Source organism: Austrofundulus limnaeus, unplaced genomic scaffold, assembly GCF_001266775.1.
Source record: "Austrofundulus limnaeus strain Quisiro unplaced genomic scaffold, Austrofundulus_limnaeus-1.0 Scaffold98, whole genome shotgun sequence".
Classification (NCBI taxonomy): domain Eukaryota; kingdom Metazoa; phylum Chordata; class Actinopteri; order Cyprinodontiformes; family Rivulidae; genus Austrofundulus; species Austrofundulus limnaeus.
Genome location: NW_013952500.1, coordinates 1,401,808 through 1,429,378, shown reverse-complemented (window position 1 = coordinate 1,429,378; position 27,571 = coordinate 1,401,808). Strand labels below are relative to the sequence as shown.

The following is a 27,571-nucleotide window of genomic DNA, read 5'->3' as shown; positions in this document are numbered from 1 at the left end:
CGATATTTTGCAAACTTCGCAGTTCTTCGAGTTTATACATCAAAATGTGACATTTTACACATCTCTTTTTTGAAAACATGTTTATTTCTTGATTTTGTTTATTGAATGATGTGTGGAGTTTTTAAGAGAAGACCAACAATTATATTCACAATAATGTAGTGCTTTTTATTAAAAAACAAAGAAAAAAAAAACAAAAACAAATATAAAACAAAAAGTAAAAACCAACAGCATTTTTTTTTTTCAGGACTTAAGAATCATAATTACAAACTTTTAAACGAGAGTGGAAGAAGGGTTGTTTTTTGTTTTGTTTTTGTTTTTTGGACAAACTGTACACATCACAAAATGTCCGCCAGTCTGCCATTTACAATGCTTGCATCTTATTTTGTGATTGTCTAAAAAATAACTAAACGGATCACACAAAACACACAAATACAAGTACAAGCATCATACAATGACCGCTATCACAAAACGGAACCGTTTCCTATTCGAAAGTAAAACAAAGCGATAATAATGCATGATATTGTGCTGACAGCTTTACCTTTCTTCCTGTCAGTTTTTAAAAATATCGCAACATTTTCATGTTGGTTTGTTTTTTTAGTGTTCAACACTTTGCAGCAAAAGAAAACAAGGACATTTCTCCTTATAAGTAATATTATTAACAAAATTCTGTGACAAAAGGTGTCGTTGCTGAGTCACCGTCACGTCCCAAAGCCTTCGGTGTCCGTCTGACATTCTTGCACATGCAGTTTACAGCTGGAATTAATTTATAGGCGACAAAAACTCAGCTTAAATTTTATGTCATCAGGACATTAATGGTGAGATTTTCTAAACATTACAAAAATTATTTTCCTCAGAGCTTAAGTGTCTTCATTATAGTAAAACAAACAGAAGAAATTATAATATTATAATAATAATAATACATTTAGGGCTGAGTTCTGTACAGTACAATAATAAACAAAGTCCATTTTCAAGATATTGCTTTTGGAGACACTCTTCAATGTAAAGTGTGTATATTTACATAACTTGGCACTGTACAGCTTCCCATTTTTTCCCCATCTTGTGTCTCATTCTCATCGTTTCTGTAAGGTTGTTTTTTTTTTCCACCCCAGGACATTGCAGCCTGTCCCGTTTCAGCAGAAGCATTTAGGGGGACTAAAGAAAATCTTGTCAAATATCACAATTTTTTAAAACATTCTCCATGGCAACATAATCTGAAGACAAGAAAAGGAGATCTTAAGTCATTACTCCCTCGAAATATACAGTATATACTGCCCCGCCCATCTCACAGAATATAAGAAAATATGACCATCACGATACATTTCATGTTAAGTATTGTTTTCCATAGTTTTCTTAAAACTGCTAATTGCCATTGAGCCCTTAATTTTTTTTTGTTATTATTATTTTTTTTTTACAAAAGGTATATTTTCACAAAATCTGGCAGACACACACACACACACACTCACTCACACGCAAGGCAGTGGGAGACCACGGCTGTGTAAGGCGTTACTAAAGCCGGCAACCCCCTCCTCGCCTGATTTAGATACGCTGGTGAATCACGTTACTTGGAAAAAGAGGTGCGAAGCTGACTGCCTCACGACTGAGTAAAAAATATTCAACAGGACACTTTGACATAAGCGCAAACTGAACCCCTCCCTCCCCAGGACCAAACACACCACAGGTCTCTTTTGTTCCTAAACGAGTTACTACATGAAAGAATATTAATAATCTTTTGAACCTTTTTGTTGTTGTTTTTTTAAACCAGACTGCAGCCAATACTGTGAGAGTGTTAGTGTGTTTCGTTACAGATACATTACACAGAGCTTCACAATATCTATGGTACCAAAAGTGCAGTTCACCACCGTTGTTCTCTCGTTCTAAAGCGCATCAGAGCCCACCGCTCAGCTTTCTCCTATGACATTCGCCGCCCCAACATCCTGGCGCAAAGCTTCTCCCGTTTGTTGTGTTTCTGTCATTGCAGCTAGATCCCTTTAAGGAGAACAGTTGGTCAGCATAAACTATAAGCCATCCCTATTCAGTACCATTTGTTCATTACTGATGCTTGCTAGTGGAAAACGTCTACCCATGTTTGCAGTGTTCAATGCATTTAAGTGCATGGGTTATTTGTCCTATGTTCATTTCTTTAATGGTTTTGCATTATTCTATTTAGATAAAAGAAGACTGGTTCAGCTTTCTCCTCCAGAACTCCTGACAAGCTGAAACTGCCTCGAGGTCGGCGCTTTCGAACCCCTCCTCCACCCTCTCAAAAATAGAGATGACAGTCTTAGAAGAGGTAAGCTGGAACAGGCGGGCCCCCCCAGGGATGCATTGTGGTCCGTAATGGTGGGACAACCGGCCGTGCTCATTGTCCTCCTCGCCGCGTCTCCATTTTCTGCTCTGTGAAAGGCAGTGTGCACAAGGGGCAGGGAAAAACGTTATTTTCTGCCAACGAAGTCACCGAATCCGAGCGCTCTTCGCCGTAACCGCCGGCCGGCTCCCTCCTCAAGGAGATATGTGACATCGATAGCTGCAGGAAAGGAGCGAGAGAAAGACTGAGGAGTTTGCACAAAAACAAATTTATTTAATCACAGAAACAATGAAGGAAACAACAGGTTTGATTTTTTTTCCCTGCACATAACTCAAAATCTGACAGAGTTGGTATTCTAAGGGCATCAATCAATAAAACTCCTTTTAATCCCGAGTTTCAAATCTGCCAATTTAGACTGATTCAAAGCAAAGAGCTGCCTGTATCAGGGGTTATTTATTCTGTTAGTCCATGAGAGTAACTGGTGTCTATTCAGATTTAGATACCCTATAAATATATAAGCTGCACAATAAAATAACCTAAATATATAAAAAGAATGAAAATAAAAACATTTCCCTCATTCCCTCAATGTTAAGCTTAATCATGGAGAAGAGTAGTAAAAAACTAAATAAAAAAAATCAAACCTGTATGACTGATATATAAAAAAATAAGATGAATGTGTTGACCTACCCCCCTGCTTTGTTCCCGGTCCCTCACCGTTCTTGCCGGGTGTTCTGTGCAGCAGATCCAGCAGAATCTTATTGAGTCGTTCCCTCTGGGCCTCCCTCCTGCCCAGAGCTGGATGATGAAGAGGCGAGGAGGCTGAAGATGATGGCAGCTCCAGCATCTCGTCCATCCTCTCCTTGGAACTCTCCTCCAGCTCCTTGCGAACTTCGGCCTCCAGCCCTTCCTCTTCGTCTTCCTCCTCGTCTTCGTCGTCCTCATCTCCTCCTCCTCTTCTTACCCGGTCGGGTCGTCTGGGCTTGGCTGAGAGGAGTTCAGGATCCTCCATGTCCACGTCGTCCCCTGCTCCTCTTCCGTCGTCTTCTTCTTCAGGTGGGAAGTCCTCGCTGCGCTCGCAGGAGGAGCCGTCGTCCTCGCAGCCGGACGCTTCTTTGGGTCGCTCACTTTTCCAGGCTGATCGGCCTCCGTTCCTCTTATAGTTGTCAGGAACATAATGAGGCTGCGACAACATCAAATCACATCAGTGTTTGCACCGTTTTTAATAAAATACTTTAGTTTCTACCTAAAACCCAAGAGTGTCTTCACTAATGGTTGATTTAAAGCTTTTTATCATCTCTGTCAATCTGTAAAAATAATTTACAATCAGCTTGATTCACGAGCCAAAAACATGTTAACACAGGTGAGAAAATTACAAAGCCGGTAATTTGTTGTGGTTTCCCCTCAGGTAAAAAGCACGTGTGGTTTTTCTCATTTGTTTCTGGTTAATCCAGCTTCAATCAAGAGATCTGCTGCAGGCTACATAACAATGAGAGAACTATGATGAGCTGGAATTTGACCTCCAAGCCTGAATGATTAGTTTAATGTTTATAAAACAGAAACATAGTTCAGACTCTCAGCTCGCTCACCGAGAAGTCTCGTTTCGGCGCGAGCCGCTTTGGGAAGTGGTTGAAGGCGTACGGCTTGGTGCAGACAGGGTAGCGGTTCCGGTGGATCTTGTAGAACAGGTGGGCCGACTTGTCCAAGCGGTAATCGCAGATGTACACATCCTGCTCTTTCACACCTTTAGGCCGTCCTGTAGGAAGAACGCACGTTTAAATGTTGCCACGTTGCTAAAAATCGCTCCAGTTTGAGCATCTTCTCCTCACCTTTGCAGTAGGTGTAAAGATCCAGGACACAGCAGGTTGCCACCACTGCATCCAGGGGGATGATCTCGTACAGCGGCATGCGGAACAGCTCGTTCTGGTAGAAACGCCGCGACGGAGAGTGGTGCGTCTCGTGAGGACGGAAGTAGTGATGACCAAAAGCAAACCGCTCCCCCCTTAGAAAATAACCAACAACGTCATGAAACAGATACTAACCCCGGAGATTATTTCTTGAAAAACAAATTCCTCACGAGTGACCTTCCTGTGTTTTATTTATGACTTGTTCGTGCAGCAGGTGCAAACTCACTTTTCATTTTTCCACAGCTTTTCGATTCGGAAGATGTCAAGTTTGTCTCGGTTCATGTGGGACAGGAGACGGTAAGACTGCCTGATAGGCTGCCCTTCAGTTGTGCGCCTGCTGTCTCTCATCAGATACACACAATCACCTGCACACAGCACCACACAGGTTACTCATCTACATGAGCAGAAGTCAAAAGGAAATGACAAGAAAAAGAGTTTGGCAAGGTGCTTCAGTTTCATTGCAACAAATTTAAGATTTTCCTAGTGGTGTCCAGCCATGATCCTGCATGTTTTTGTTGTTTCCCTGCTCAAAGACCTTTATTTGCATGAATGGATGATTAAAAGGCTTCAACAGAGTTTGAAGAGACGTGATGGAGCAGAGAAACAAAAAAACAACAACAAAAAAGCATGCAGGATAGTGGCCCCCCGAGGACCACCTCTGGTTTAAACCATATGAATGTTTCTGTCCTGTTTGACAGAACGAGGGCAGGCTCAAACAGATGCAGCAGCCAAAACCACACAATTCATTGTTTCAAGTAGTCCTGCTATAACTAAACAAATAGGATAAACTAAACTACTAGATTCTTAAATACAAAACACTCAAAAACTTTTAAAGGGGACCTTATTATGCAAAATTCACTTTTTAAAGGTTTTTTTTTTTACTCAACTTTGGGTATGTACTTCTTTAAAAAACAGTCCTAGGACCAAAAAAATGCACCCAGGGGCATATTTACTGTAAGTAAATGTATTTTTAATGTATATTAATGACAAGTTTTATACTTCTGTCATTTTGTGATGTCACCAGCCATACGACAACCCACCTGAACCTGCGTTCAGCCCCTTACCTAGCAACCCCCCGGGTGAGGCTCCACCTCCTCAGTATAAAAAACCGTCACGGTTGTTGTTGTGTAATGTGCAGCTCATTTCACAACAAGCCTCCAATAGGACAATGGGTAGAGTGTTGGACCAGAGAGTGGGAGACCAGGGTTTGAGACCAGCATGGACATTATTTATTTATTTATTTTCATTCGTTATGAACACGTTTTCTCATGTTCCTCTATTGTTTAACTTACTAAAGCCTTGTTAAAGCCTATTTGTTCGAGTTTCTGAGGTATTTTGACCGCTGCTGCTCCCTGCTCTGGTAACAGCATGCAGAGTGAGCACACAGCAGAGGAGGGAGAGAAAAAGAAAGAAGCTGCGACCACGACTCTGCCTCTGGGTCTCATATGGTTGTACAACGGAGCTTCTGCTATTATTAGCCATGCTAACGTAAATGCTGGCTTTGGAGGGCGGAGTTAATGTCAACAGATTTTTGGAGGGCGTTACCAACAGAGCTCATTAACATAAACAGCTCTTCTGAACYGAAGTCAGAGCAGGCAGAACTAGAAATGGGAAATTTTATTATCTGAGAATTATTTTGTGCATTAAATTGAATGAACATGGTCTGGATAGCCCACAGACATACCATAAAAATTTCTAGGACCCATAACTGGTCTCCTTTAAAAGTCACATTTTACAGAGACAGGACCATTAAAATACTTTAAGCTCCATACCTTGGTGAAGCAGCAGGTCATCCCTAAGGAGACATATGTAGTAGATGGAGCCAGCCTGTGCGTAGCTTGGCTGAGGTATCATGGGAACCTCCTGTAGCAGCAGAAACACAGGTGAGGAAAAAAGCAGCAATATGTTTTTTTTTCCTTGTGAAGAAATGTTAATAAATAAAGCTTTTGTTGAGAATTTAAAGGGTTGGACGTACTCTGTCGACAGGCCGAGGGTCACACTGCTCACATAGGTAGTGCTCCACTTCTGTCTCCAGACGCATGCAGTCACAGTGCTGCCACACCTGCAACAAAACCAATTTTACACATGAATGATAAAAAGAAATAAAACCTATTATTCAGGACAGATTACAGGCCAGCTGGTGTTGTCACGCTTCCCTGCATGAGTGATTCACACAACCACAGTTGTTTCTGAACTCGAGCTCCATCAATATTGAAAGCCTCCTTATTTTATTATTTTTTATATCTAAAAATAAATCCTATGCACAGAGGACTGACTCCCCACTCCCCTTGGAAAACCTCATGAGGACACTTCAAGGTGAAGTCTCGGGAGAAATTAGTCCAACAGGCGCAGCCCTTCAGCCAGCGGGAACCAAAACAAGTCATGTTTTTTTCTGTCACCACTCACCATGCACTTCTCACACTGGATCATCAAGCCTTCGTCTTTGTACATTCCACAGATGCAGCGGATGACGTCGTCGTCTTTGTCGTGGGACCCCGGCCCTCCTCCGTGGTGGTGGTGGAGGTGGTCGCGCTCCAGCGAGTCCGAGCTGTCCGCTTCGCTGGCGGTCTCGCCCACGATCTCGTCGATCTGGACCGCGGCTTCGTGACGGGCGCTGTAGTAAGCCTTCCGCAGCCGGCAGACGTCTCTGCCTACGGATGACTTCTTACCGTAATATTTCTGGTGAAAACACACGTTTAAAAATAAACAAACAATAAATGCAGTTTTTTTTTTGTTTGTTTTAATGGAAGAATAAAAAAATATTTTGGTCACTTTGATACTGTATTTTAGAACACATCGTGCACACACTCGTTTTATATAAAAGCCTCAGAATGACACGAATTATTAAGTCATCCAGTTTTCTAATGTAAAGCTTCCCACAGCCCAGTTCTCACATTCCTCTCACTTCTTTTTTTTTTTTAAACGAACAAAAAAAGATCTTGGTGAGAAGAGGTGACTCTAATTTATACAACCACTTCAAGCCCCCTTTTGATGGTAGGACCCTGAAGAGCTTTCGAGTGGCACTTGTTTAAACAGCGACGCTATACAAATGTAAATCAAAAAGGGCCGGCCACGTGTGCGCAGAGGATCAGCAGGCGAGACGTTAAATCCCATTTGGGAGCCGTGTTTGTGTGAGAGAAATAGTGGGAACGGAACGCACTGATTGGATGAGCTGCGCAGCGCCACCTCAAACAATCAGCCTGATTAGACCTTTTATTGAGAGAGCTCGCAAACGTCTGATGATGAATTCATCCTGTTATGGTTATATTTAAGTTTCTAATGATTGCTGACATAAATTACCCAACACTGACTGTAAAGTTTAAAACGTGATTAAAGAAAATTTAGAAAAATTTAACTAGTTTCATCTTTCTTCTAGCCAAGACGTTTTATTCTTAACATTGATTCCCAAAATTAAATCTTACCTCTGCGTTACGAAACACCTTGAGCATGTCTGTGTCAAACGCTTCCACGGTTTTATAATGGCCGGTGAGAATCTGCTTCTCAATGGTGCTCAGGTCGAGAGGGTCAGACACCTTCTCGTAGTACTGACTATTCCTGTTGGCACACAAAAACAACACAATCAGCCTTCTTCCATCCCGTCTGGAACCCATTTTCAAAGTTAATACATCAGATTGAAAGAAAAATCACTGAAACTCTGCCAGTGAAAGCTTCAGCTTGAAAAAAAAGAAGCTGTTTCTGTTTTGACACCAGCTGATTACTATCAATCCAGGACTCACGCACACGCAGGCTGTCACGGCTCAAATGTGTTGTGAAGATAAAACTGCTACACTGTGTGGGTGTTGTACACAGACGAGATAAAGCAACACTGTTTCCTGGAGAACAGAGGAACGTTATGAATGAATCGGCTAATATCAGTGTTTGTGTCTCACCTTTTTCTGGATGGGAGGTTGACCAAAGGAGCTGCGAGTATCTGACCAGATGAGTCTGTGGCAAAACAAAATAATAAAACCTGTTGTATTCAGATGATAGTGGAGATGCGGAAAGCTTTGTTTTATAAATCAAATTAGATTAAAATAAAGATTATAGCTGTTTGAAAGCACTCAAATGAGGTGAAACATAATCACTTCACTGACTTCCAACTAATAAAAAAATATATATATTTAACTTTGTTTAAGTTTCCAAAAATCTTAATCTAATTGTTTCTACCTGAGACACAAAGACAAAATGTTCAATTTCTGCTTCAATGAATCAATGCATTTCCCTCCAGCTGTGGTCAAGATGTTACGGCTGATGATTGCACCTTGGTTCATATTGTGGACTTCACACCACTAACCCTTGTAGCTTGTGATCATGTCACAGATCTCCTTGAAGATGTGTGCGAGGCGTGCTGTGCGAGTGACTTCCGTGTTTTCTTCGGCGGCGGCGAGTCTCCGCGTGCGTACTGAGCGCGACGTCTGCAGAGCTGAAAACTGCGTCAGGAACACGTCTAGAGAGAAAAGGCGAGCGTTCGGATTATTCGAGGTTAATTAGTGAAAAGAAAAATTATACATAGAATTAATGTCTTGCCTCAGAGTGTCTTTAAACTGGTCGGTTGTGGACTCACCTGACTTGATGTTACCGTCATCTCTGATAACTCCGCCCCAGCGGGCGTACACAGACAGGCTGCTGGCGTCCCTCTCTCTTTCACCCTCTCTCTTCTGCAGCTCTTGTTTCTCCCTCATCTTCTCCCAGTTTCTCAGAAGAAAAACTCTGTGCTTTAGCACAAAGTTTCTGGTGGTGGCAGAAGAAAAAAAAACTGTGTTAAGGATGTGTTTTTTGTTTGCACTGTCTGGCTGGACTTTTATTTTTACATTTGGAACCAGAGACTGAAGGGTTTTTACTGCACAGTTTAATCACTCTAAAGTGACAGCGAAACATAAATTTCCACCTTTGTTTGCAACCAGACCTGCACATAAAACTGACAGATGTTCTAACTGAGCGTAACATTTGTTGTGAAGTTTGCTTAAGGTCAGCTCGGGCACTAAAACAAACACAAACTTGTAATCTCATTTTATTAAATATTTGTAAAACGAGTATGAATTTATAATTTACCTTAATCTTAAAAACAGACAAATATTTAGTCTAGTAAAGACTCCAGTGAAATAATTTGTTTTTACAAATATTATGTACGTAAGCCTTTTACCTCTCTCTGTTAGACATGGGCTTCATAAGATGTGGATAAAACTTGTTGCTGTCGCTTGACTCTTCCTCCTGCAGTTAAAATGAAATTAGTATTAAAACAAGGTCTGACCTTACAGAAAACACAACCTGTTTAACAACCTTTATTCTTGAAATCTGTCTGAATTTGACAACTCCAAAGATTAAACGTAAAACCACATTTTTAATGCAGACCAACTGTAAAGTAAATTTCAAGTCATAGAAATGATTTTTTATTTAAAAAGTCTACTATTTTAGATACTTCTAATTAGGTCTAATAACTGAGAATTTATACCCTAAATAGAAAAAGAATCTGAAAAAAAAACTTGAATTGGATACATCTCACATAAACAAAAACCTTTATTTATGTTAGTCACTCACTCTTTTCTTCAGTTGGTGCTTTGACTTCCTTTTCTCCTTGAGTCGACCCAACCGCCGAGCGCCCCCTGATTTTCCAGGCAAGCCGTTTATACGCTGACTCTTCCCTCCGATGATCCCCCGGCAGCTCTCAGAGCCACACTTACACACTTGCTGCAGAGCAGAGCAAACATTATTTAATTTAGCATGCGACAAACAGGTTTTTGGTAATATAGAGCAAGCATTAAATACATATTTGAAAAAGGTGGAAGATTCTGTAAACAGCGGAAAGCAAATCTAGGTTAATTTCATATTTAGGTCAGATTAATGATCAAGTTTGTTGAAGCCATTGTGCTGAACTTCATTTCACTAAAACTCAACTTGGATCTTCTGCTTTTTTGTGAATTGCTTCCCCTATAACTGTTAATATTTGTTAGAAATTGCGAAGTGAGGCATTAACTCCTTTTAGCTTCCGTTAGGCAGAAAACATTTGAAAATCCCAGGTTAAAATATTCATTAGTGTCACCTGCTCCTCAGTGTTGAAGGAATGGAAGTTGTAGTCGTAGGTGAGTTCAGTGCCGCTGGTGATGTCTTTGAGAGCGAAGAGACCAATCCTGTACACCCCATTTACTGACCTGCAAGGCAGAAGCAAAATTATTTGAATATTTTAAACCAAAGAAACCCTTTAACATCAGAAACAGGTGAAATATAACTTAAAGGGGAAAATATTTCTAAAGGAAATGTGAAATAATTCTTGCATGAGGTTTATGGCAGATTTTGACCCATTAAAATGTCATCATTTTTTAGCAGAAAATATATAACATTTTTTTAAATAAACATATTTTAATCTGAATTTTCTGTTTTCTAAACAAATCAGTGCCACAGCGTTTCACTGTTTTACAGAGAATAAAGGAGACTATTCTGCTGGCCAGCCGCTTGGTAATTTATTCTTTCTACGGGGGCAAAAAGCTGATTCAGCAGATTGTTTTCAAGCACTTTCTCTGTATCTAAGGCTGGGGTGCATACAATCTCTCTTCTGTGACAAGATGAATGACTCATCAGGCTTTGTGCTGGAAATCCTCCATCCTCGTGGAAGTTTTATTTTTTAATTTTTTTTTTTTTTTTTTAGCTGAGCCCCTCTGTATGTTGCACACAGGCTGATGCCCTAGATTTTGAGCTGGTCTTTGTTGGAGGTCATTGGCTCACAACAGTTAAATCCTCAGAGTAAAATGGTGCAAGGTCTGCTCAGACGAGTTTTAAGCTGCTGTTAATTCAGCCGTGCTGCGTGAACAACCCCTTGGAAAACCAATGGGTTGTTTTGGCAAAGTGCAGGTGACTTTAAGCCATTTAGCTCTGTGAGCACAGGCAAGAAGTGAGGCGACTTCATCAGATTACCACAACACAAACGCATTAACAGGGTTGGCCTTTCAAGGTAAAACCTTTTCAGTTCCAATGAACACATGACCGTTTTAAAATCAGCAGGGTGCAAAATATTTTTTTGTCTTGGATGGCCCTGTTTCAGCTTATTTTTTATAACGCTTTTCTACCATGTCAACTGCTAGCCATTTTTATTCAGTCAATTTGTCTCAGGAAACAACCAACATCAAACAAATAATCACACACAAACAAAGAATCAATTAGCAAAACGAGTCAGGTAATAGACTAGTCTATTTTCCAGTTTAATAACTTTAAGTGTTATAGGCACTTAGAAAGCAAAATGGTGATTAGCTGGAACAATTTCCAATCTGTTTCTTTGAAACTGCACTCATCCCAGGCCATAAAAAGTTTAGTAATTTAAATCAGACTGTGTTTTTTTAATACAGTAAACTACAGCAAAGCAGGATACTGAAAACTGTATTTTTTATTTATGATCATACAACAATTAAAACAGGTCTGGTTAAATCTGTAATCTCTAAAAGTAGTTGTTCAAGCTTCTGTTTAGAAAGAAATTAACCAAATTATTATTTTTTTATTTAGAACCCCAAACCACCAAGCAACATCAGAAGGGAGTTAGTTTGAAGCTATTATGACACCCACCACTTCTGCATCTCACAGTTTGGATCACAGCTGTGGTTTATGAAGCGTGCCTCATTGCCCATCCGGTAGCTGTCAATCACCATCCCACTATCCAGGTTCAGACAGTAGTGGCCACTGTGGGAGAAGTACTGCTGCATCATTCGGTTCCTGCGATGTGGCCGATATGAAACAGTGGGAGGTTAAAAGAGAGGTTTCCAATCACATTTCTGAATAACAAAAAGAGATGGACGCATCTCACCTGAACTCCTGCTCGCTCACCACTTCTCCCAGGTATTCAATGATGAACTGTCCGGAGCGGAGAGACTCCTTGGTGCGGATGCCCCAACCTTTTCCTTCAGCACGGAATCGCTCCAGACACTGGACCCACTCGTGCCTCTGGATGTGCTGGTTGTCACACTTGTCACCACATGGACAAGTGCTGGGAGAGCACTCAGCAAAGCTCATTCTAAGAAACAAAAGATTTTTTTTCAGCAAGTCCCCTATTAGGAGGAATATTTCCCAAACTTAATAATTATTGGGAAAAAGTACAACTAAATCAAGTGCTGATATTTGAAATACACCATCGACTGAGGGGAAACCTACTAAAAAGATGCATTTATTCTTTCATATTACCTATTCAGGCAATCGTCCAGACAACCATTTTCAGTCAAGTTTTCAGGAGACCTACAGTTGCACATGGTTGTTTCATAACCAGAGAGAGGCTTCACATCCACGTAGACATCTGTGAAACATAAACAGAAGGTTACAGATTCTTATCTATTTTTTGGCACCTTTCCCACATGTTGCGCAATCTTCTGTTCTTGTTTTGCAAATAATGACTAAAACTGATAACAAGTGCAACACTGGAAAAAAAAAACAAGAGAACCAAATATTATGGTTTCTTGTGGATTAAAACAGCATTACTGGCACAAAAAGAGAGAAAACTGAATAAAGCCAGTTACTCACTTGATCTGATCTTTTTATAAAGAGGTACATCCGGCCTCTTGTGAAGCTAAAAAGGCAAATACAAAAGAGAAAAAAATAAAAGTTTTAACATGTTCTGATTATTCCATTATTAAAGGAATCACTCTGCTCTGAGCACATTCAAATAGTTATGTTTAAGAGAGATCACCTGATCATGTTTCCACAACCATAAGATGTCATATGGCAACTGGAAATCTATACGTTTCTGTCTCAGGTACTTCCCTGTAAACACAAAGCAAAAAATAAATAAATAAAAATTAGGGCAAGCATCTACATTTTTAATTCTTTAAAAGGATGAAATTTTTTTGATCATTTTAAGGGCTTAAAAAAACACAAAACATTAAAAGTAGAGTTGAGAGTGGTAAAAACCTCAGGCCCAAAAGCTTCCAAATCAAAACTCACCAACATGTATCGGAGCAGGAAATAATCCATATTCATGTTCCCCGGGTATGTACTCCAGCTTCTCTTTCTTCAGCTGTAAAAGCTGACTGCGCGGGCTGCACAAGAGGAACAGGAAAGTCAGAAAGCAGCTTAGCGATGGTGTAGACAACCGTACAGGGTATCGGCATCAGAAGATTAAATATTTTGCAGAAGTTGTCGTTGTGACTCACTCTTCAGTCTTGTACACATCGGAGTAAAGTCCCGCTTTCTGAAACTTTTTTTTCGGAGGTCTGGCTGCTCTCTTCTCTCGTTGGTTGTTGATGGGCAAAGGTGCAGCTTGTTCTTTGGAGACGGGACCTGGGCACTTTGAGGAACACTGGTCATCTGGTTTTCTTTCCACTGAGCTGAAAGTAGAAGTCAAATCAAATGGACTGAATCTTTCTATATATAAATACTTAAATACTTCAGTTACATCAGACTTGAAGGAATAAAGGAGCAACAGTTAAATTAATTATGACTTACCTCTGAAAGTGCTGATGAGCTTCTTCAGTAGGCCAGCTTCCTGTCCCAGTTCTGGATTTTGCAGCCAGGTTACTAGGATTCTCCTCTTTTTCTGGCACTTGCTCCTCAGTCTCCTCCACCTCCTTGTCTTCTTCAATCTCCCCCTCATCTTCTTCATCCTCATCTCCTTCCCAGTGTTTCCTCTTCTGAGTTTTCCTACGTTGCCCCTGGACGACAGACTCGATAGCATCTGAGACAGTTTTGACCTCCCAACCTCTTCGTCCTGCCAGCCGTTCTGTCCCACCATCTCTGTGCCGGGCCTGATTCAGTTCAGCTACAGGTGGAGGGGACGGCGGTGGGGAGGGAAGTGGGTATTTCCTGGGACGTCCAGGACCCCTCTTTTTCACCATGTTGTTTCCCGTGCGAGCTTGCCTCTGCAGTTTTTTGGCACGCAGAATTTTGTTAACGTGATGCAGGCTGCGCTTAAATGGCTGGGCCCGGTGGGAGAGGTGGGGCAAAGAGGAATCCAAGCAAAAGTCCTGAGGAGGCGAAAGACAGGAGGAAGGAGAGCTGTGCGAGTGAAACAAAGAGGGTTGGTGGTGGTGCAGCTGCCGGTGGTGTAAAGATCCTTCAGTCCCTTCAGAGGTCAGGACACCTCTTGTTTGAATACCCGATGACCCTGAAAATAAAAAAGAAACAGACTCAGTGCTATAGATGAGAAACTGAATATATGAACAGCAGATGTGAGATAGGAATAAGAAGAAATAGGTTAAATAATGGTTTCCTTTAAGGTCAACAATGATTACTAGAGTTTGAGCTGAACCCACTATCATCCACCACTACTTTAACATATTGCAACATGTTTGTTAGCTTAAAACAGCTGTTTTTATGTCAAAACAGTATTTTATTATAAGTTCCAGAGATTTGAGTGGTGGCTTCACTTCTCATCTGACAAATAGCAGTGATGATGCAGCGGATATCTTTTATCAATTTAAAAAAAGTGTTTGTTTTTTTGTCAGCAGACAAGCATAATTAAACCCTCAGGAGAATAACCATGACTGCTCAGTAATCTTAAGCGTGTAGAGAAATTATATTCTGAGCTGCTTTAATCCATCGCTGCCATGTTTAAAACAACCATTAAACACTTGCCACACTGACAAAAAGTGAGAAAACTGAGATTTTACTTCATGAACTGAACTGCTTGTATGAAACATACACAACATGTGCACTTTTTATCCCTTTCACGTCTGTGCACATGAAAGAAAAGTAACAAATGCAGTTAATGTTAGAGAAACGGCTTAAATGTGGGCAACATCGCTGTTGTATTATTTCAAATTCTTTTTGAAAAACTACTAAAAGTCCAGCTACCACCAAGATTTATCCTTTGATTCTCTGACTTTTTCTCCCACAGCAGCTTCTACACATTCTCTCCCGTCGTTTATCTGCTTGTCACTCATCACATGTCTTCTGTGCCAGCCAGTTCCTCAGACTCTCCACTGTTGACCTCTAATGTCACCATTCTGCCTGTGAACGCTGCTTGACCCGCTGTAATCCGGGATTACTTGGCTTGTTTTGAACTTCATCACACTACCTTAACAAGAATCTTTTAGCATCTCATCTTACTCTGAGATATATGTTTAACATTTGACTATACTTATTCAACATCCCTTGAAACCAGCGCTCTAGTATAAAGCATCACTTCCTCCTAAAAGGCATTTGGTGTAGAACAGAAAGCCAGATTACTGCTGAGGAGCAAAGCCTTATATCAGCAACAATAACTCAGCCCAGGTGCTGGGTGTACTGCTGGATAGAACTAGGCCTCACATTGTGGGCTTTTGATGGAAAAAAAGGACTTCTAAAAATATCAGGTTAACAAAATATTCCACCCCTACAGTAACATGATCTAAGACAAAAGTGCTGCATCAACTGTGGCAAATTATGGTCCTCTAACCTCAGAGAAAATCCAGTTAAAGTAATCACACATTCTTCCTTCGCCAAGAAAGTAGACAAAGTAAAAGCTACCAAACGTCTGACGTAGCATCTACAGGGGATGAAACAGTGTCTTCTTTCAGATAAAGTAACTCCTATTTTTACTTTCGGAGGGCAGACAACTCCAAGGGCAACAAATGGAGAACTTGTAATTTATTAATGTTTTTTGTAGCCACAGCTTAAGTATGGATGGTTCCTGCGCTAACCACAGCACAATCTTTCAGAGCAAAATGAAGGAGTTTCCATGAGACACACATGTCTATGTGTGGAGATGAAGCAGAATTTGAGAGCCCACTTGCTGTGCCACATGACAGTGTTTAAAAAAATCTGCTGCCCAAATTCAAAAGCCAGGAGTTTATGCTAGATCTGATTGACTGCTGCAGTGTGCCACTCTTACCCCAGCTGTGCCGACATCTCATCAAGCATTAGCCAATTCAGAGGATATATAATAATCCTGCAACTGAACTATTTTTGGAAAACAAATATGATACACAACTGATTCTTGTACCTTTTTAAAAGTATGAAACTGAATTTGGGTCAAAATCTTTTTTGTGTATAGCTCATAGGCATACATGTTTTTAGCTACAACTGTGCTACAGATTAGCTTCTATTATTGCTGTAAAATGATTGAACAAAGATGTTTAGTTTTCCATGCATTATCTGTTGTAGGCATAGAGATTTCTTAGCTTTACTTTGGCAGAAATGGACTCACCTAACTCTCTCCTCTCTGCTGTCATTGAGTGGTCCTTCCTCACTGGCCGATCCACGTGACTGAAGCTGGAACTCTCTGCGACCATCTCTGTTTTTCTGTTCCGGCCTCCTTTCAGTGAAGTTCGGGTGAGAGCGGAGGCAAAGAGATTTGTAAGGTTTGGAGAATCGTGAGCTTCTACATCCTCTGTGGGAGTGAGAGGCTCCTCATCCTCGCTGTCGGAGCAGCCAGTTGGGTCTCCTGCCCGTCCATTTGAGAACGAGCCCTGACCGGGAGCTACGTGGCTCCGTGATAGCTGAGAATAGTCTGCTTCAGAACTGCCCATTCTGAACCAGGATGCAACTGGATGGCCTTTTGAGCTGCTGTCCAGAGTAAGCCGAGAGGGTCCCAAACAGGACATGGAGCTTTCTTTGCGCTTGTATCTTTCTGCAGATGAGGATGAGGAAGAAGAGGGCGAGTTGGCAGAAGTGGCAGCAGCTTGTTTGCTGGCAGCTGTGCCAGAAGGGTCTCTTCCAAAGCGGCATCTTTGTATCGACTCGGCCATTCCCAAACCACCAACTCGCTCTCCTTTATTTGACGCTCCTTTGTCAGAAACACCTGCACCAGCTCGACTCCCTGATCCACTCCTTGCTGCTTCTTCCCTATCTTCCTCCGAGCAACGCTCTCTGTGTTTGTGTCTGTGTTTGTGTTTATGGTGCCAGTTAAAAGAAAGATCAGAAGACATGGGCGGGAACAGAACGGGGGACCTTCTTCCTCCCAAGTACTCCTGCCTGAGCAACTTGTGTTTTTTCTTGTGAAATTTTGATGGGTTTAGTAGGAGATGTGAAGGATGGTGATGATGCATGTAAGGTGTAGGGGGAGGTGGAGGGAAAGATGGTGAGTGGTGGGAGTGGTGGGATGGTGCTGTGTGAGGTGACTGGTGGTGTGGATGAGGATACAGGGCGCTTGCAGGAGGATAGCCTCTGTAATAGCCCAATCCCAAAGGCCCAGAGGAGTAAGGAAGTCCGTAAGAAGGGTGGTAGAACCCGCCACTTGACAGTGGGAATCCCAGTCCTGGTACAAAAGGAACCTCAGACAAGGAGTCCCTCAGTTTGGGAGGGCGTCCTCGTTTTTTCTTCATGTCTGGTTTACGAACATAGTGCAACGGGTCGCATGAGTAAGCAGGATGAGAGTAAAACCTGCCAAAATTAACCCTGAAGATTGTAGGCAGGAGGTCCCTGTGAACATAGTGATGAGGAGGCGGACCACTAGGACCTCCAATTCCACCACTAGGTCTGTTCCCCAACCCAGGCATTCTAGTCGTTCCTGGTGCCATGCCTATGCCAGCGCTGAGCCTGTGCCCTGCTGAACGGTGTGTTATCCGTATTTCACTCAGCATCACAATTATCTCGTCTAGCTCAGCGAGAAAGTCTGGGTCAAGCCGCCGAGACCGCAGCTGCAAGTACTTCTTCTTTCGTTTCCTTTTCTGTCTCTTCAGCTTGTCGTAGCCGGGGCATCCGTGGTTGCGGCGTTTACACTTGTGCTTGTGTTTCTCTTTGTGGCCCAGTAAAGAGGACGCGGGAGCTGTTGGGTGAGGTCTCCGGAGGTCAGGCGATGACCTTGCTCCGTGGGGTGATGGAGAAGGTGAGGGATGTTCCATGAGCACGGCAGAGTGTCGACGTCTGCCTCTGGAATTGAGGCCCATCCCCGGAGCAAGTGCTGAACCCATGACACCTGGCATTAATAATCCCATTCCAGCTGGCATCCCAATTCCACCCAACCCACCAGTCCCTCCAGCTTTCTCTCCTCGGTCAGATGTGCTGTTATTGTCTGTTCCGATGCCACTGTCACTGGGCACTGTCTCCTCACTGTGGGACTCACTGACAGGTGATGGAGTGGCTTCTTTGAGCTCACTGAGGGGAGCTGGGGAGGTGGGGTGAAGCGGCCTCGGAGGAGAAAGCTTATGATAATGATAATGCTGCCTGTAATGATGGTGGTGGTGAGGGTAGCCACGACAAGACAGCTTTTTCTGGGATGCTGCTGTGGCCACAGAAGATAACGAAGAACCCAAGACTTTGTTGGGGGCTGAAAAGGTTGGGGGAGGGAAGGAAAACGTGTTGTGGCTATGATGGGAGCTAGAATAGTGAGAGTGACCTGAAAAGTGTACTGAGCCGGGCTCCACAAAGCTAGCATCACTGATAGGACTGTGGCCTCCGCTTGACTGTGAGAGGGAGGGAGAGGGAAAGACCTCTGACGAGGAGAGCTGATGATGAGACGGATGATGATGGTGATGATGATGGAGAGGGGAAGTGGTGTTTGGACACAGAAAGGGTTCTGGTGATGACACTGTGGCCACTGCTTTTGGTTTACGGCCCCTCCTCTTACCCATGTATATCGTCCCCTTTTTACTGACGTTAATTTGTGGCCCTAATTTCCTCCCAAAAGAAGCAGCTAGGGAGGATAATGATTGTGTTGTAGATTCCACAGAGCTTACCACTGCACTGGTGCTGCTTTTAGGAGTTTCCTCTGTTCTTGGGCCTAAAAGGATCTGACTTAGAAATCGTTTGCGCTTCACACTTTTCATTTTATTGATCTTGCCAATAATAGTTCTCATAATAAGCTGCCCGTTTCCTTTGCTGCGAAACCGCTTGTCTATGTCTCCTGCTTCAGGAGCTAATGTGGGAGGCTGACCTTCTTGGGGTAAGGTAGGAGGTAGTCGCTTGGGCCGTCCACGTTTTCTAGGCATAGGCTTAGGAGGGTTTAAGTCCACCTCTGGGTGAAGCACAGGTGGATCCTGCTCTTCCTTGGACTTTAGCAAAGATGAAAATACTTTGGAGGAGGCTAGCTTATTGGAAGTGTTACCAGGAACTGGAGCGTCAAGTCTGGGCATTTTAGACTTTGGCCTCCCTCTTTTGTTGGGTCGAGGTGGAAAAAGCTGTGACACTGAATTTTGAGGCACGAGATTTGGTTTGACCTTATTTGGGTTTGGCGGCCTGCCTACAGGTCTTTTAATTGGTGGCGATGGTATTTCTAAGCTTGCAGATGAAGGCAGGGTGGTTTTGTTTTCACTGAAGAGACTGCCCTGATCTGTTTGTTGATTCTGTATCTTGTTCATAACATGAGTCCAGCAGGGTTTACCGCCTCTGCGCTTTTTGAGGGGTTTACTGTCCTGTTCATCATTTGAGTCAAGAGATGAATCAGGGGAATCATCTCTAAGAGGTGTCTGTGAACCATCGTCATCATCTGGCTCAGACTGAGAAGGTACCCTCTGTCTAACAGGCTCAGGAGGGCTCGTACTTCGGCTTGGTTGACTACTATCCCTGCTGGGACTGCGCTTACTTGGACTAGAACTTCTCCCCCTCTCAACACGCAGTGATTGATTACCTGTTCCCCTGTCTTTACCCTCTGGTTTTCCTGTTACTACCGAAGGAGGGCACTTGGTTAAGTCTCTGGGACTTCTGTCCTGCTCCTTCTCATCTGCACCACTTTCCTCTGCCAGAGCTGGAGACTCTTGAGCATGGTGTCCTTGTGAGGGCACAGGTGAGCCCAGGTGACTCACTGCACTCACTGTCCTCTGCTCGCCTGAAATGGAGGAAGAGGATAAAACTGGGCAAAATGGGGAAGACGTGGTGTGGGGTGAGCTCTGAGCAGGACGCGACTGTGGCTTAGAAATACTGCTGTTGCTGTTTTCACTGTTGCTGTCTTTTGACATAGATGACAGGCGATTATAAGGGAATGCAGGGCTGCTGCTGCGACTGCTGCTGCTCATGTTAATGCTGTTGTTGCCGCTGCTAATAATAGCTTTTCCAGCCCCATCTGAGTCCTCCCTCCTTACTTGCATCAGGATGGATGGATTTTCTGAAACACCGTCTTTGTTCCTAGAACCGTAAGGCCGACCAGGTGGTCTTGACACAGGGGGAGGAGGAGAAAGGTGCAACATTCTTGAATATGTGTTCCTATTGGCCATAGCCCTGTCACGCTGCTTGGCTGTGGGAGCCATAAATCCTGAACTTTGGAGGGTAGGACTGGGATCAGTCTTTGTGGGTTTAGGGATCTTTGATGGAGGGCAGGTTGCTATAAGCTGGGCCAATTTCTCAGTTACTGTCGGTGCACCCCAACTCTGAACACCCTTGTCCTTGTCTTTTTGACTTTCTGTGCTGTAAGTGTACTGAGGAGCTTTAACACCATCAAATATTGGTTCTTTTGATGCAGGTGCAGGTGAAGGAGGTGAAGATGTCCGTGGGTTTGTTGGTGGAGTTGGCGTTTTCTTCCCAGAAGAATGCAGTTTGTTGTCTGACGGAGGTCGATGAAGATTAAGGGGTCTTTCAGATGTGGTAGTAGCTGATTTTGTATCAGACTTTGAATCTGACTTGTAATCTGTCTTTGGTTGACCCTGATGAAGAAAATAATAACACAGTAAGTAATTAACAACATCTAATAAGGAATATACTTTGGGCAGGATAGGACTGTGTATTTCTTAGGAATACACTGCCTAATTTACTAAATCTGTAATTATATGGGTGTAGTTTTGTCTACTTTGGAGAGTCAAACTTACAGCAAGTACATGACACATTCAAACCCACCAGCCTATATACAAAAGCACATTTTTGCTCGTTTCAGTTCATTAATTCAACTTTCAAACCACTGCTGCTGCACATTGAGAACCAGGAAGAGAGGGAGGAGTTACTCCACAAGGTCAGACTGGGGACAGAGAGGGAGAGCTAGTAAGAGGGGTCATGCAGGGATGGGTGGGGCGGTGGGGGTGTGGAGAGGACATAGCTAGGCAGAGACAGAGGACAGATGACAGACAGGGAGAAAGGAGAGCGTGAACCGTGATGAATAGAGGCAGGCCAATCGAGAAGACAAAGAAAACTAAAGAACAATTTATGCCCTGCTCTTTATCTGTGCGCTAACACAGTAATTATGAGGGCAGCTTTGTTATGGGCTGCTGCCTTAGCAATGAGTGAAAATATTCAAAGGATGTAAAGTAGGTAAACAACTTTGTAGTCAAAACAGAACATAAATGTCATCAAAGTGTGAAACTAAAATACAAAAACTGACAGATTTTGCTTTCCTTACCCTTTTGGATGAAGCACTCCCGTTCACTTGGGAGGGTGATGGCGTTTTAGTGATGGTAGTGGGAGCAGGAGGAGGAGGTGCAGGAACCTTAGCGGAAGGAACTGATGATGACAAAGCTGGAGTTTTGTTCACGCTCTGACTCTTCTCCTTTTCCCGGCCCTTTGAGGGACTCTGGCTCTGACTGTGAGGGCCATCACTTGCAGCCCCTGCACGGTTTCCACGAGCATTACCCACTCCACGAGCCGTATGCCTCACAGTGGCCCTGAAGGCTGGCCGACACACGTAATTCTCCAAGATCTTCGGGGGCTTTTTCGTGCGTTTTGCTTGAAGGCCAATCTTGAGCTTGACGTTGCCCTCCGACAAGTTGCTCTCTTTGACGGAAAACTGAGACTGGTCATCGCTGGCGACGCCTGGCCCACCTGCATCGGCAGGGGCAGCTGCAGCTCCTTCTTTTTCTCTGTCCCGCTTTTTTTCATCCTCCTCTTCTTTCTTTCCACCCCCTCCATCCTTCTCTCGCTCTCCTGTCGGAGTACAAGAGAGAGGTGGGGGTGGAGTTGCAGTTCTCCCATGAACCTTCTGATCCATCAGAACTTAAGGGATGGGAACTCTTATTTGAGAGTGTGGGTGTTGTGGCTACCAGGTAGAGTTTTGTATGGGTATGGGATAGGGGTGAAGGGGGAAGGGGGGGAGGGGATAACTGTGAAAGTGAAGCTGTCCTTGTTTTGAGGCGTCTTCACTCCCTTCTTAGCTGTCCAGCCCTCTTTCTCCGTCCTTCTTCTATGAACACAGAGAAATGTAAAGCAGGGAGAAAAGTAGAAAAGAGAGGGCAGACATATTTAGTCAATGCAACACAGAAAATTAACAAAACAGACAATTTTAAGCCGCATCTAGGGCTGGGTAGTATGACCTCAAATTCATATCACAGTATAAATTGAACCCCTTCATGGTAACAGTATATATCGCGGTAGAAAATTATCATAAAAAGTTAAGATAATGTAATTTTTAGAGCATTTTTTTCAGAAAACTGTAATCTTAATTAAACCCAACATTTTTGGTTTAATATCTGCCTGCTGAACTTATCAGCTGCTGCTCTGCTGCGCGCTCATCTTCATCATCAGAGCAGAAGCTGACTTTACATTAGCAAGGTGGATTTATGACTGAACAAATATCCATGTCTTTTTTTAATATATAATCTCTGTGGGTAACAATACATAAAAAAAACTTTTTTTCTCCGACAATTGGGTGTGAAAAGCTACAAATGTTAAAGCTTCGCTCTGCGTGACGTGGAGCTGGAGGGAGGAAATGATCCTACGACACGACGTAACTTTTCTACAGCGGGAAGAGGAAATTTTGATGATTTATTCTCTCTTAACGTGTTTTAAAACACTAGAATTTCTTCGTTACATTTCAAACGCCTGCTCAGTTGTCTCTGCACTCAGAGCCCTGCTGACACAGGTGTGATGACGTAATGATGACAGGACGGTAGAGGGTAAATTTCTATCGTAGGCCAACTTCATACAGTCTACCGCATATACCGCACAGCCCTAGCCGCATCCAAAAACTAAAAATGTAAATAATAATGATGTAAAGTTGATGGAGGTAATTAAACACTGTTCATCTCTTCCAAACTATTTTTACCATGTCCTCTACTCGCAGTCTATATAAAAATGTGACCCACTTACACAGCCAAGGTGCTCCTCTCTGTGAAATGTATCTTTAGACATAGAGCCTTTGGACCTCATGCAAGAACATGTTCGTATTCTTATCCTAAATTTCTCTTACTTTTGTTCGTACAAAGGGTTCGTACGAACATATCACGTCAGATTCAACAAACTCTTCTACCTTCAGGAAAAGTGCGTAAATGAGCTGCGTAAATTCCACCTGTTCTATCCAGCTGCTCGTGCACGCGAGAGGAGATTAGCATAATTACCACCCCAAAAACACCATATAAGGCTGTGTTTCCTGCCTCAGATACAAGGAAGTGTCCATTCATTCATGAAAATTACAGCGAAAACTAAAAAGAACTTTACGAGTTCAGAGATTGAAGTCCGTCTGTCAGAGATCCAGAAAAGAAAATCTGTCATTTTTAGCAGGTCAGCTGTGGAATAAAAAGAGCTGCTAAAAGTATAAACAACTGTGTTAAATCATTTTCATTTATTCAGAAGCCGCAGTGCTGCGCACCGTGCACCCCCCCCCGTCGCGCTGCGGTGGTCTCAGATGCGGGTTTGAAATAAGCATTTTAAAATGTTTTCAAAATATGTCTGGCACTTTGGAGAAAACCCAGGACTTACTGGAGGGATTATCTATCCCCTCTGGTCTGGGAACGTCTCAGAGTCCCCCAGGACGAGCTGGAAAGTGTCGCTGCGGAGAGAGCGGGGTCTCCTGCTGTCCCCCTGCCGCACCCGATAGCGGATAAGCCGGCCGGATGGACAATTTATATTGTTAGTCTAAATTATTACATTTAAAATTATAACTCTAATTCAAGCAGAATAGCCTATTGTCAACATAATTATGGAGTGTGATTTATTTTCAACTCAAAWTATCTTCAAACTAACGAAATATAAAGTTATTAGTGAAGAAAACCCGTCTGGATAACAGCAGACTGATTGTACGTAAAATATACGGCAGGTCTGGACCACTCGTGAATTTTGTTCGTATCTGAAGAAAATCTTAGAATACGAAAACATTGGTGAATGTCACAAATTCTCCTAAATCACTCGTACGCACAATTTAAGAACAAATCTGTGCGTACGAACGGTTCTTGCATGAGGCCCATTGATTATACACCTGCAATTTACAGACCCTGCATGGTCCAGAGTCAATAGTTAATCCCACAGCACTGCCATGGCCTTAAACGAAGGAGCAACTGCTTAAGCATCATACCCTGTTTCAGCACAGCAACCGACAGCAGAATGCTTCTTAATTGTGCTCCATAGAGGGCAGCCCAATTCAATGAAGTTGTCTACAGCTCCCTATAGCAACTGAGTGATTTAATGCGGATTCGCCCCTAAGCAGGTGCTTTCTCTTTGTGAAGTCATTTGGAGGCAATTCAGAACTGTGACCTCAGCACATTATGTCCCTCTGGGACTACACAGACGATCCGGCTGCCTTTCCCAGCCTCCAACAGCAGCAACTGTGAGTGAGCGAGCGAGCGAGCGATTAAGCATCAACGTGCCAGCGGTTTTGCTGTACTCTACATTAATAAAGATCACTAAAAGAGGTATCTAATGGAGCTTCTGTAAAGTCATACAAGTCAGCACGTCTGTAATGCATCCAAAGCAAAAGGAAGAAATTAATATTCTGAACATGAAATATTACACGCTTGTTTTGGATTATGACTTTCAAAAACAGAAGTGCTTTTCTGTTGAACCGCGTAAAAGCAGTGAAACTTTTGGGCTCGAGCCTGAAGTTTTCTGACACTCACCTTTCAGTGTTTTCTTTGCTCAAATCACACCTCCCCTTTTTCTTTTACACCCAATCAATCTCTGCCCTCCTTTGGTGTTTTTGTAAAGCTTTCTCCTGCTCTTCTCTTTCGCAAACCTGGAAGCTCCTGGTAACAGCACACAAACTAAATTTGCTGTGTTCCAACTTTAATCAAAAACACATTTCACCCATCACCCACCCCGACTGAATATGTTCTCTGCGTCCTCCTTGCACACTGTGACAAATGTTCCCCTCATTCTTTCATACTAAACACTTGCAGTGATACGGGCTGCCTGACTGCAGCTATGCCAAAAATAAGCCACAGCGGTGCCCGGCTGACATAAGGTCGGCGACAAAACTGCCAGAGAGTCAAAACGGTTCTTTCTAAGTCAACAGCGAGTGGTTTTTTTTTTTTTTTCCGAGGATGATTCGGTCTTTCAGATTGATAATCCACTTCAAAGCAAATCAAGGTACTTTTGTATACGCAACGCAATAAGGACAAAAAAACGTACTTTCATAACCAGTCATACCACAAAACAACACAATAACAACGCTACTGGTTTTTCAGGACTGAAATTAGTCACCCTAACGACTCTGTGCTTTGTCCGTCTAAGCGATGGTCAAGAATTAAAATAGAAATAAGTGTTTATAAAATCTTAAAGCATACTAGACATACCAGAAAAGTCATAGTATCAGGCCCAGAACCAGAAAAAAAAAAAAGAAAAAAAAAAAGACAGAGCATGGAGGAACGTAGTAAACAACTTCCCGGGCCCCCTCCCATTTCTATCCTACTCTTACTCCCAACCTCTCTCCCTCCTTCCTCGCTTTTGCACACGTTGTTCATAACTACTGATTTCCCTTTGGCCACAGCAATACTCTCCCACCCCCACTCCCCCACCTCCTCCTCTCCAGATCATTCATGAGGGGCTGGCGCTTGTCCCGAGAGCTCCCTGTCATTTTCAGGGCTTTTTACGCCGCGATCCAGAACCTCGATCAGACAACGAAAACAGCCAAATTCCTTTATTACCGCTGATGTTTTCTTTCACCTCATAACCCCAGCACCGTATACCTGTAACAGAAGGTTAACTTAAAGAGCAGAAGAGGCTACGATTTTGGAAAACAGTAGATCAAGGCTGGAATGGAGAGAGGTGACAGGTGTCAATCAAGAACCAGCTCTGCAGCAGCACATAGGCGTTCATTACAGCTTATAAAGAAACTGAAAACAACCGTTTTAACAACTGTAATTAGGTAGTTTCCACTTTTCTGTTAGGGAATGAAAGAACGGGGCTGACCAGCAAAGAAGCCAAATTAGTTTTATCTGCATTTGGTTTCCTGCACAGTCAACACAAGCTCTCATAGGACCACCTCCTGTTTTTCTGCTAACCGATCACCCTCAATTTTCTGAGCAGCTACTCATCGTTTACTCATAGCAATAATAACGCATCTTCATCTTGAGAGAAAAAAAAAAACATCCTTACAGTCTTCATTGGACACAACGGAGGAAATGATTTGGTGGTGCGTTAACACACAAATTAGGTCATGATGACAAAAATAAATATGTTTTTATTATTTTCAACACTCACCTCTGAAACAGTCCAGAAAACGGTGTTCACATTATTCGGCTCTGTGTCCTGTTTTCCATGTGTATCAACGTGGTGGCCACATATTTTTCATTTTTCTTTTAAATCCTCCAAATGCTGAAATGCCAAAACCAAAACATGATCAGATCTGAACATCCTAAGCTGATAGTTACAAGTTAACTAATATAATATATAATAATATGAGACGTCGCTGGGATTCAAACAATGTTTAGGTTGTTTTGGTACGGTTCTAAATTAATCTTGCGACCCTATAAAAGCTGACATTGGCCGCTCTGAAACATAAAAGTTGCGATGGTGGAAGCTGGGGTGGCAACATGTTAGAGCATTGCTCTAAAAATGTATATTCATAAATCAGGATAGTAGCGGACACGGTGTTAAAAGATAACAGATAATAAAAAGATAAAAATAGCTCAGCTTTGGGCTATTTTGCACTCATTTCAACCCCACCAAAATAAAAGAGTTTCATTTGTTTTGTAACACGCTGCTAGCTAATAATAAAAGACAGCTCGTGCAACATGATTATGTGTGGCACTGGCAGAGAAGCACGTTTAAAAGCGATTAAGGCTCATTTCGCCCAGCGAAGCATGAACTTACACGTTTTTTGAGTGAATAAACGAGCATAAAATGGCCGCAGTTTTAAGGAGATTTTGCAGCAATCGAAAGAAAAAATGTCACAACTAGGAATAAAAGATGTGCATATTCTTGCATCTCTCCGTTCTCGTATGAAGCACTCGTGTTACTACATCTCAGCTACGACGGCTAACGATGCAAGAAAGCTAAACCAGAAAAAAAAAAATGTTCCGACGCCGTTTCAAAAATACAAACCCAAGTTTACGTCCGATAAAAAAAATACAGCATTTAAATAAAAAAAAAACAATGTGGCAAATTATATCCCCGTGATAGAGAATAACAGATGCTGCGCCGTGTAGGTTATTAAAAATAACACTGTCAACAAAATGGCGGCTGCGTTGAATCAACAGACCTGAAATGGATCTCTCCTGTATTTCTTCTTCCTTGCGGCTTAAACCATTATTCCTTTCAGTAACTAGGATCCGTAATATCTCCGGAGATGCTGTAAAATCCACAACGACTCGCCATTAACTGGGCCTGGATGTGTCAGCACGGGCCTCTCTCGTTAATCGGGCCTCCATGTCTGCTCAGCCTGTATCTCTACTGTCTCTGTACA

General features: G+C 42.7%; 1 protein-coding gene across 2 annotated transcripts; it reads right to left on the bottom strand.

The window, feature by feature from the left end:
- Positions 1 to 139: 139 nt before the first annotated feature.
- ash1l (ash1 (absent, small, or homeotic)-like (Drosophila)) lies at positions 140 to 27,571 on the bottom strand. Of its 2 annotated transcripts, none has more exons than XM_014013156.1 (27): positions 27,368 to 27,571; positions 26,368 to 26,481; positions 21,362 to 22,138; positions 16,307 to 20,675; positions 13,627 to 14,284; positions 13,335 to 13,508; positions 13,126 to 13,220; positions 12,872 to 12,945; positions 12,706 to 12,751; positions 12,373 to 12,481; positions 11,999 to 12,205; positions 11,761 to 11,907; positions 10,250 to 10,358; positions 9,748 to 9,897; positions 9,353 to 9,420; positions 8,774 to 8,940; positions 8,504 to 8,656; positions 8,100 to 8,154; positions 7,632 to 7,764; positions 6,616 to 6,888; positions 6,185 to 6,271; positions 5,982 to 6,072; positions 4,436 to 4,574; positions 4,132 to 4,304; positions 3,892 to 4,058; positions 2,993 to 3,485; positions 140 to 2,524 (listed from the first exon to the last, which is right to left on the bottom strand). In XM_014013156.1, exons 3-27 carry the CDS (start codon positions 21,944 to 21,946, stop codon positions 2,433 to 2,435), a joined length of 8,814 nt encoding a protein of 2,937 aa, XP_013868610.1. In that variant the 5' UTR covers positions 21,947 to 22,138; positions 26,368 to 26,481; positions 27,368 to 27,571; the 3' UTR covers positions 140 to 2,432. The 2 variants fall into 2 exon arrangements, with proteins under 2 accessions (XP_013868610.1, XP_013868611.1); XM_014013157.1 differs by having other exon boundaries at positions 3,020 to 3,485.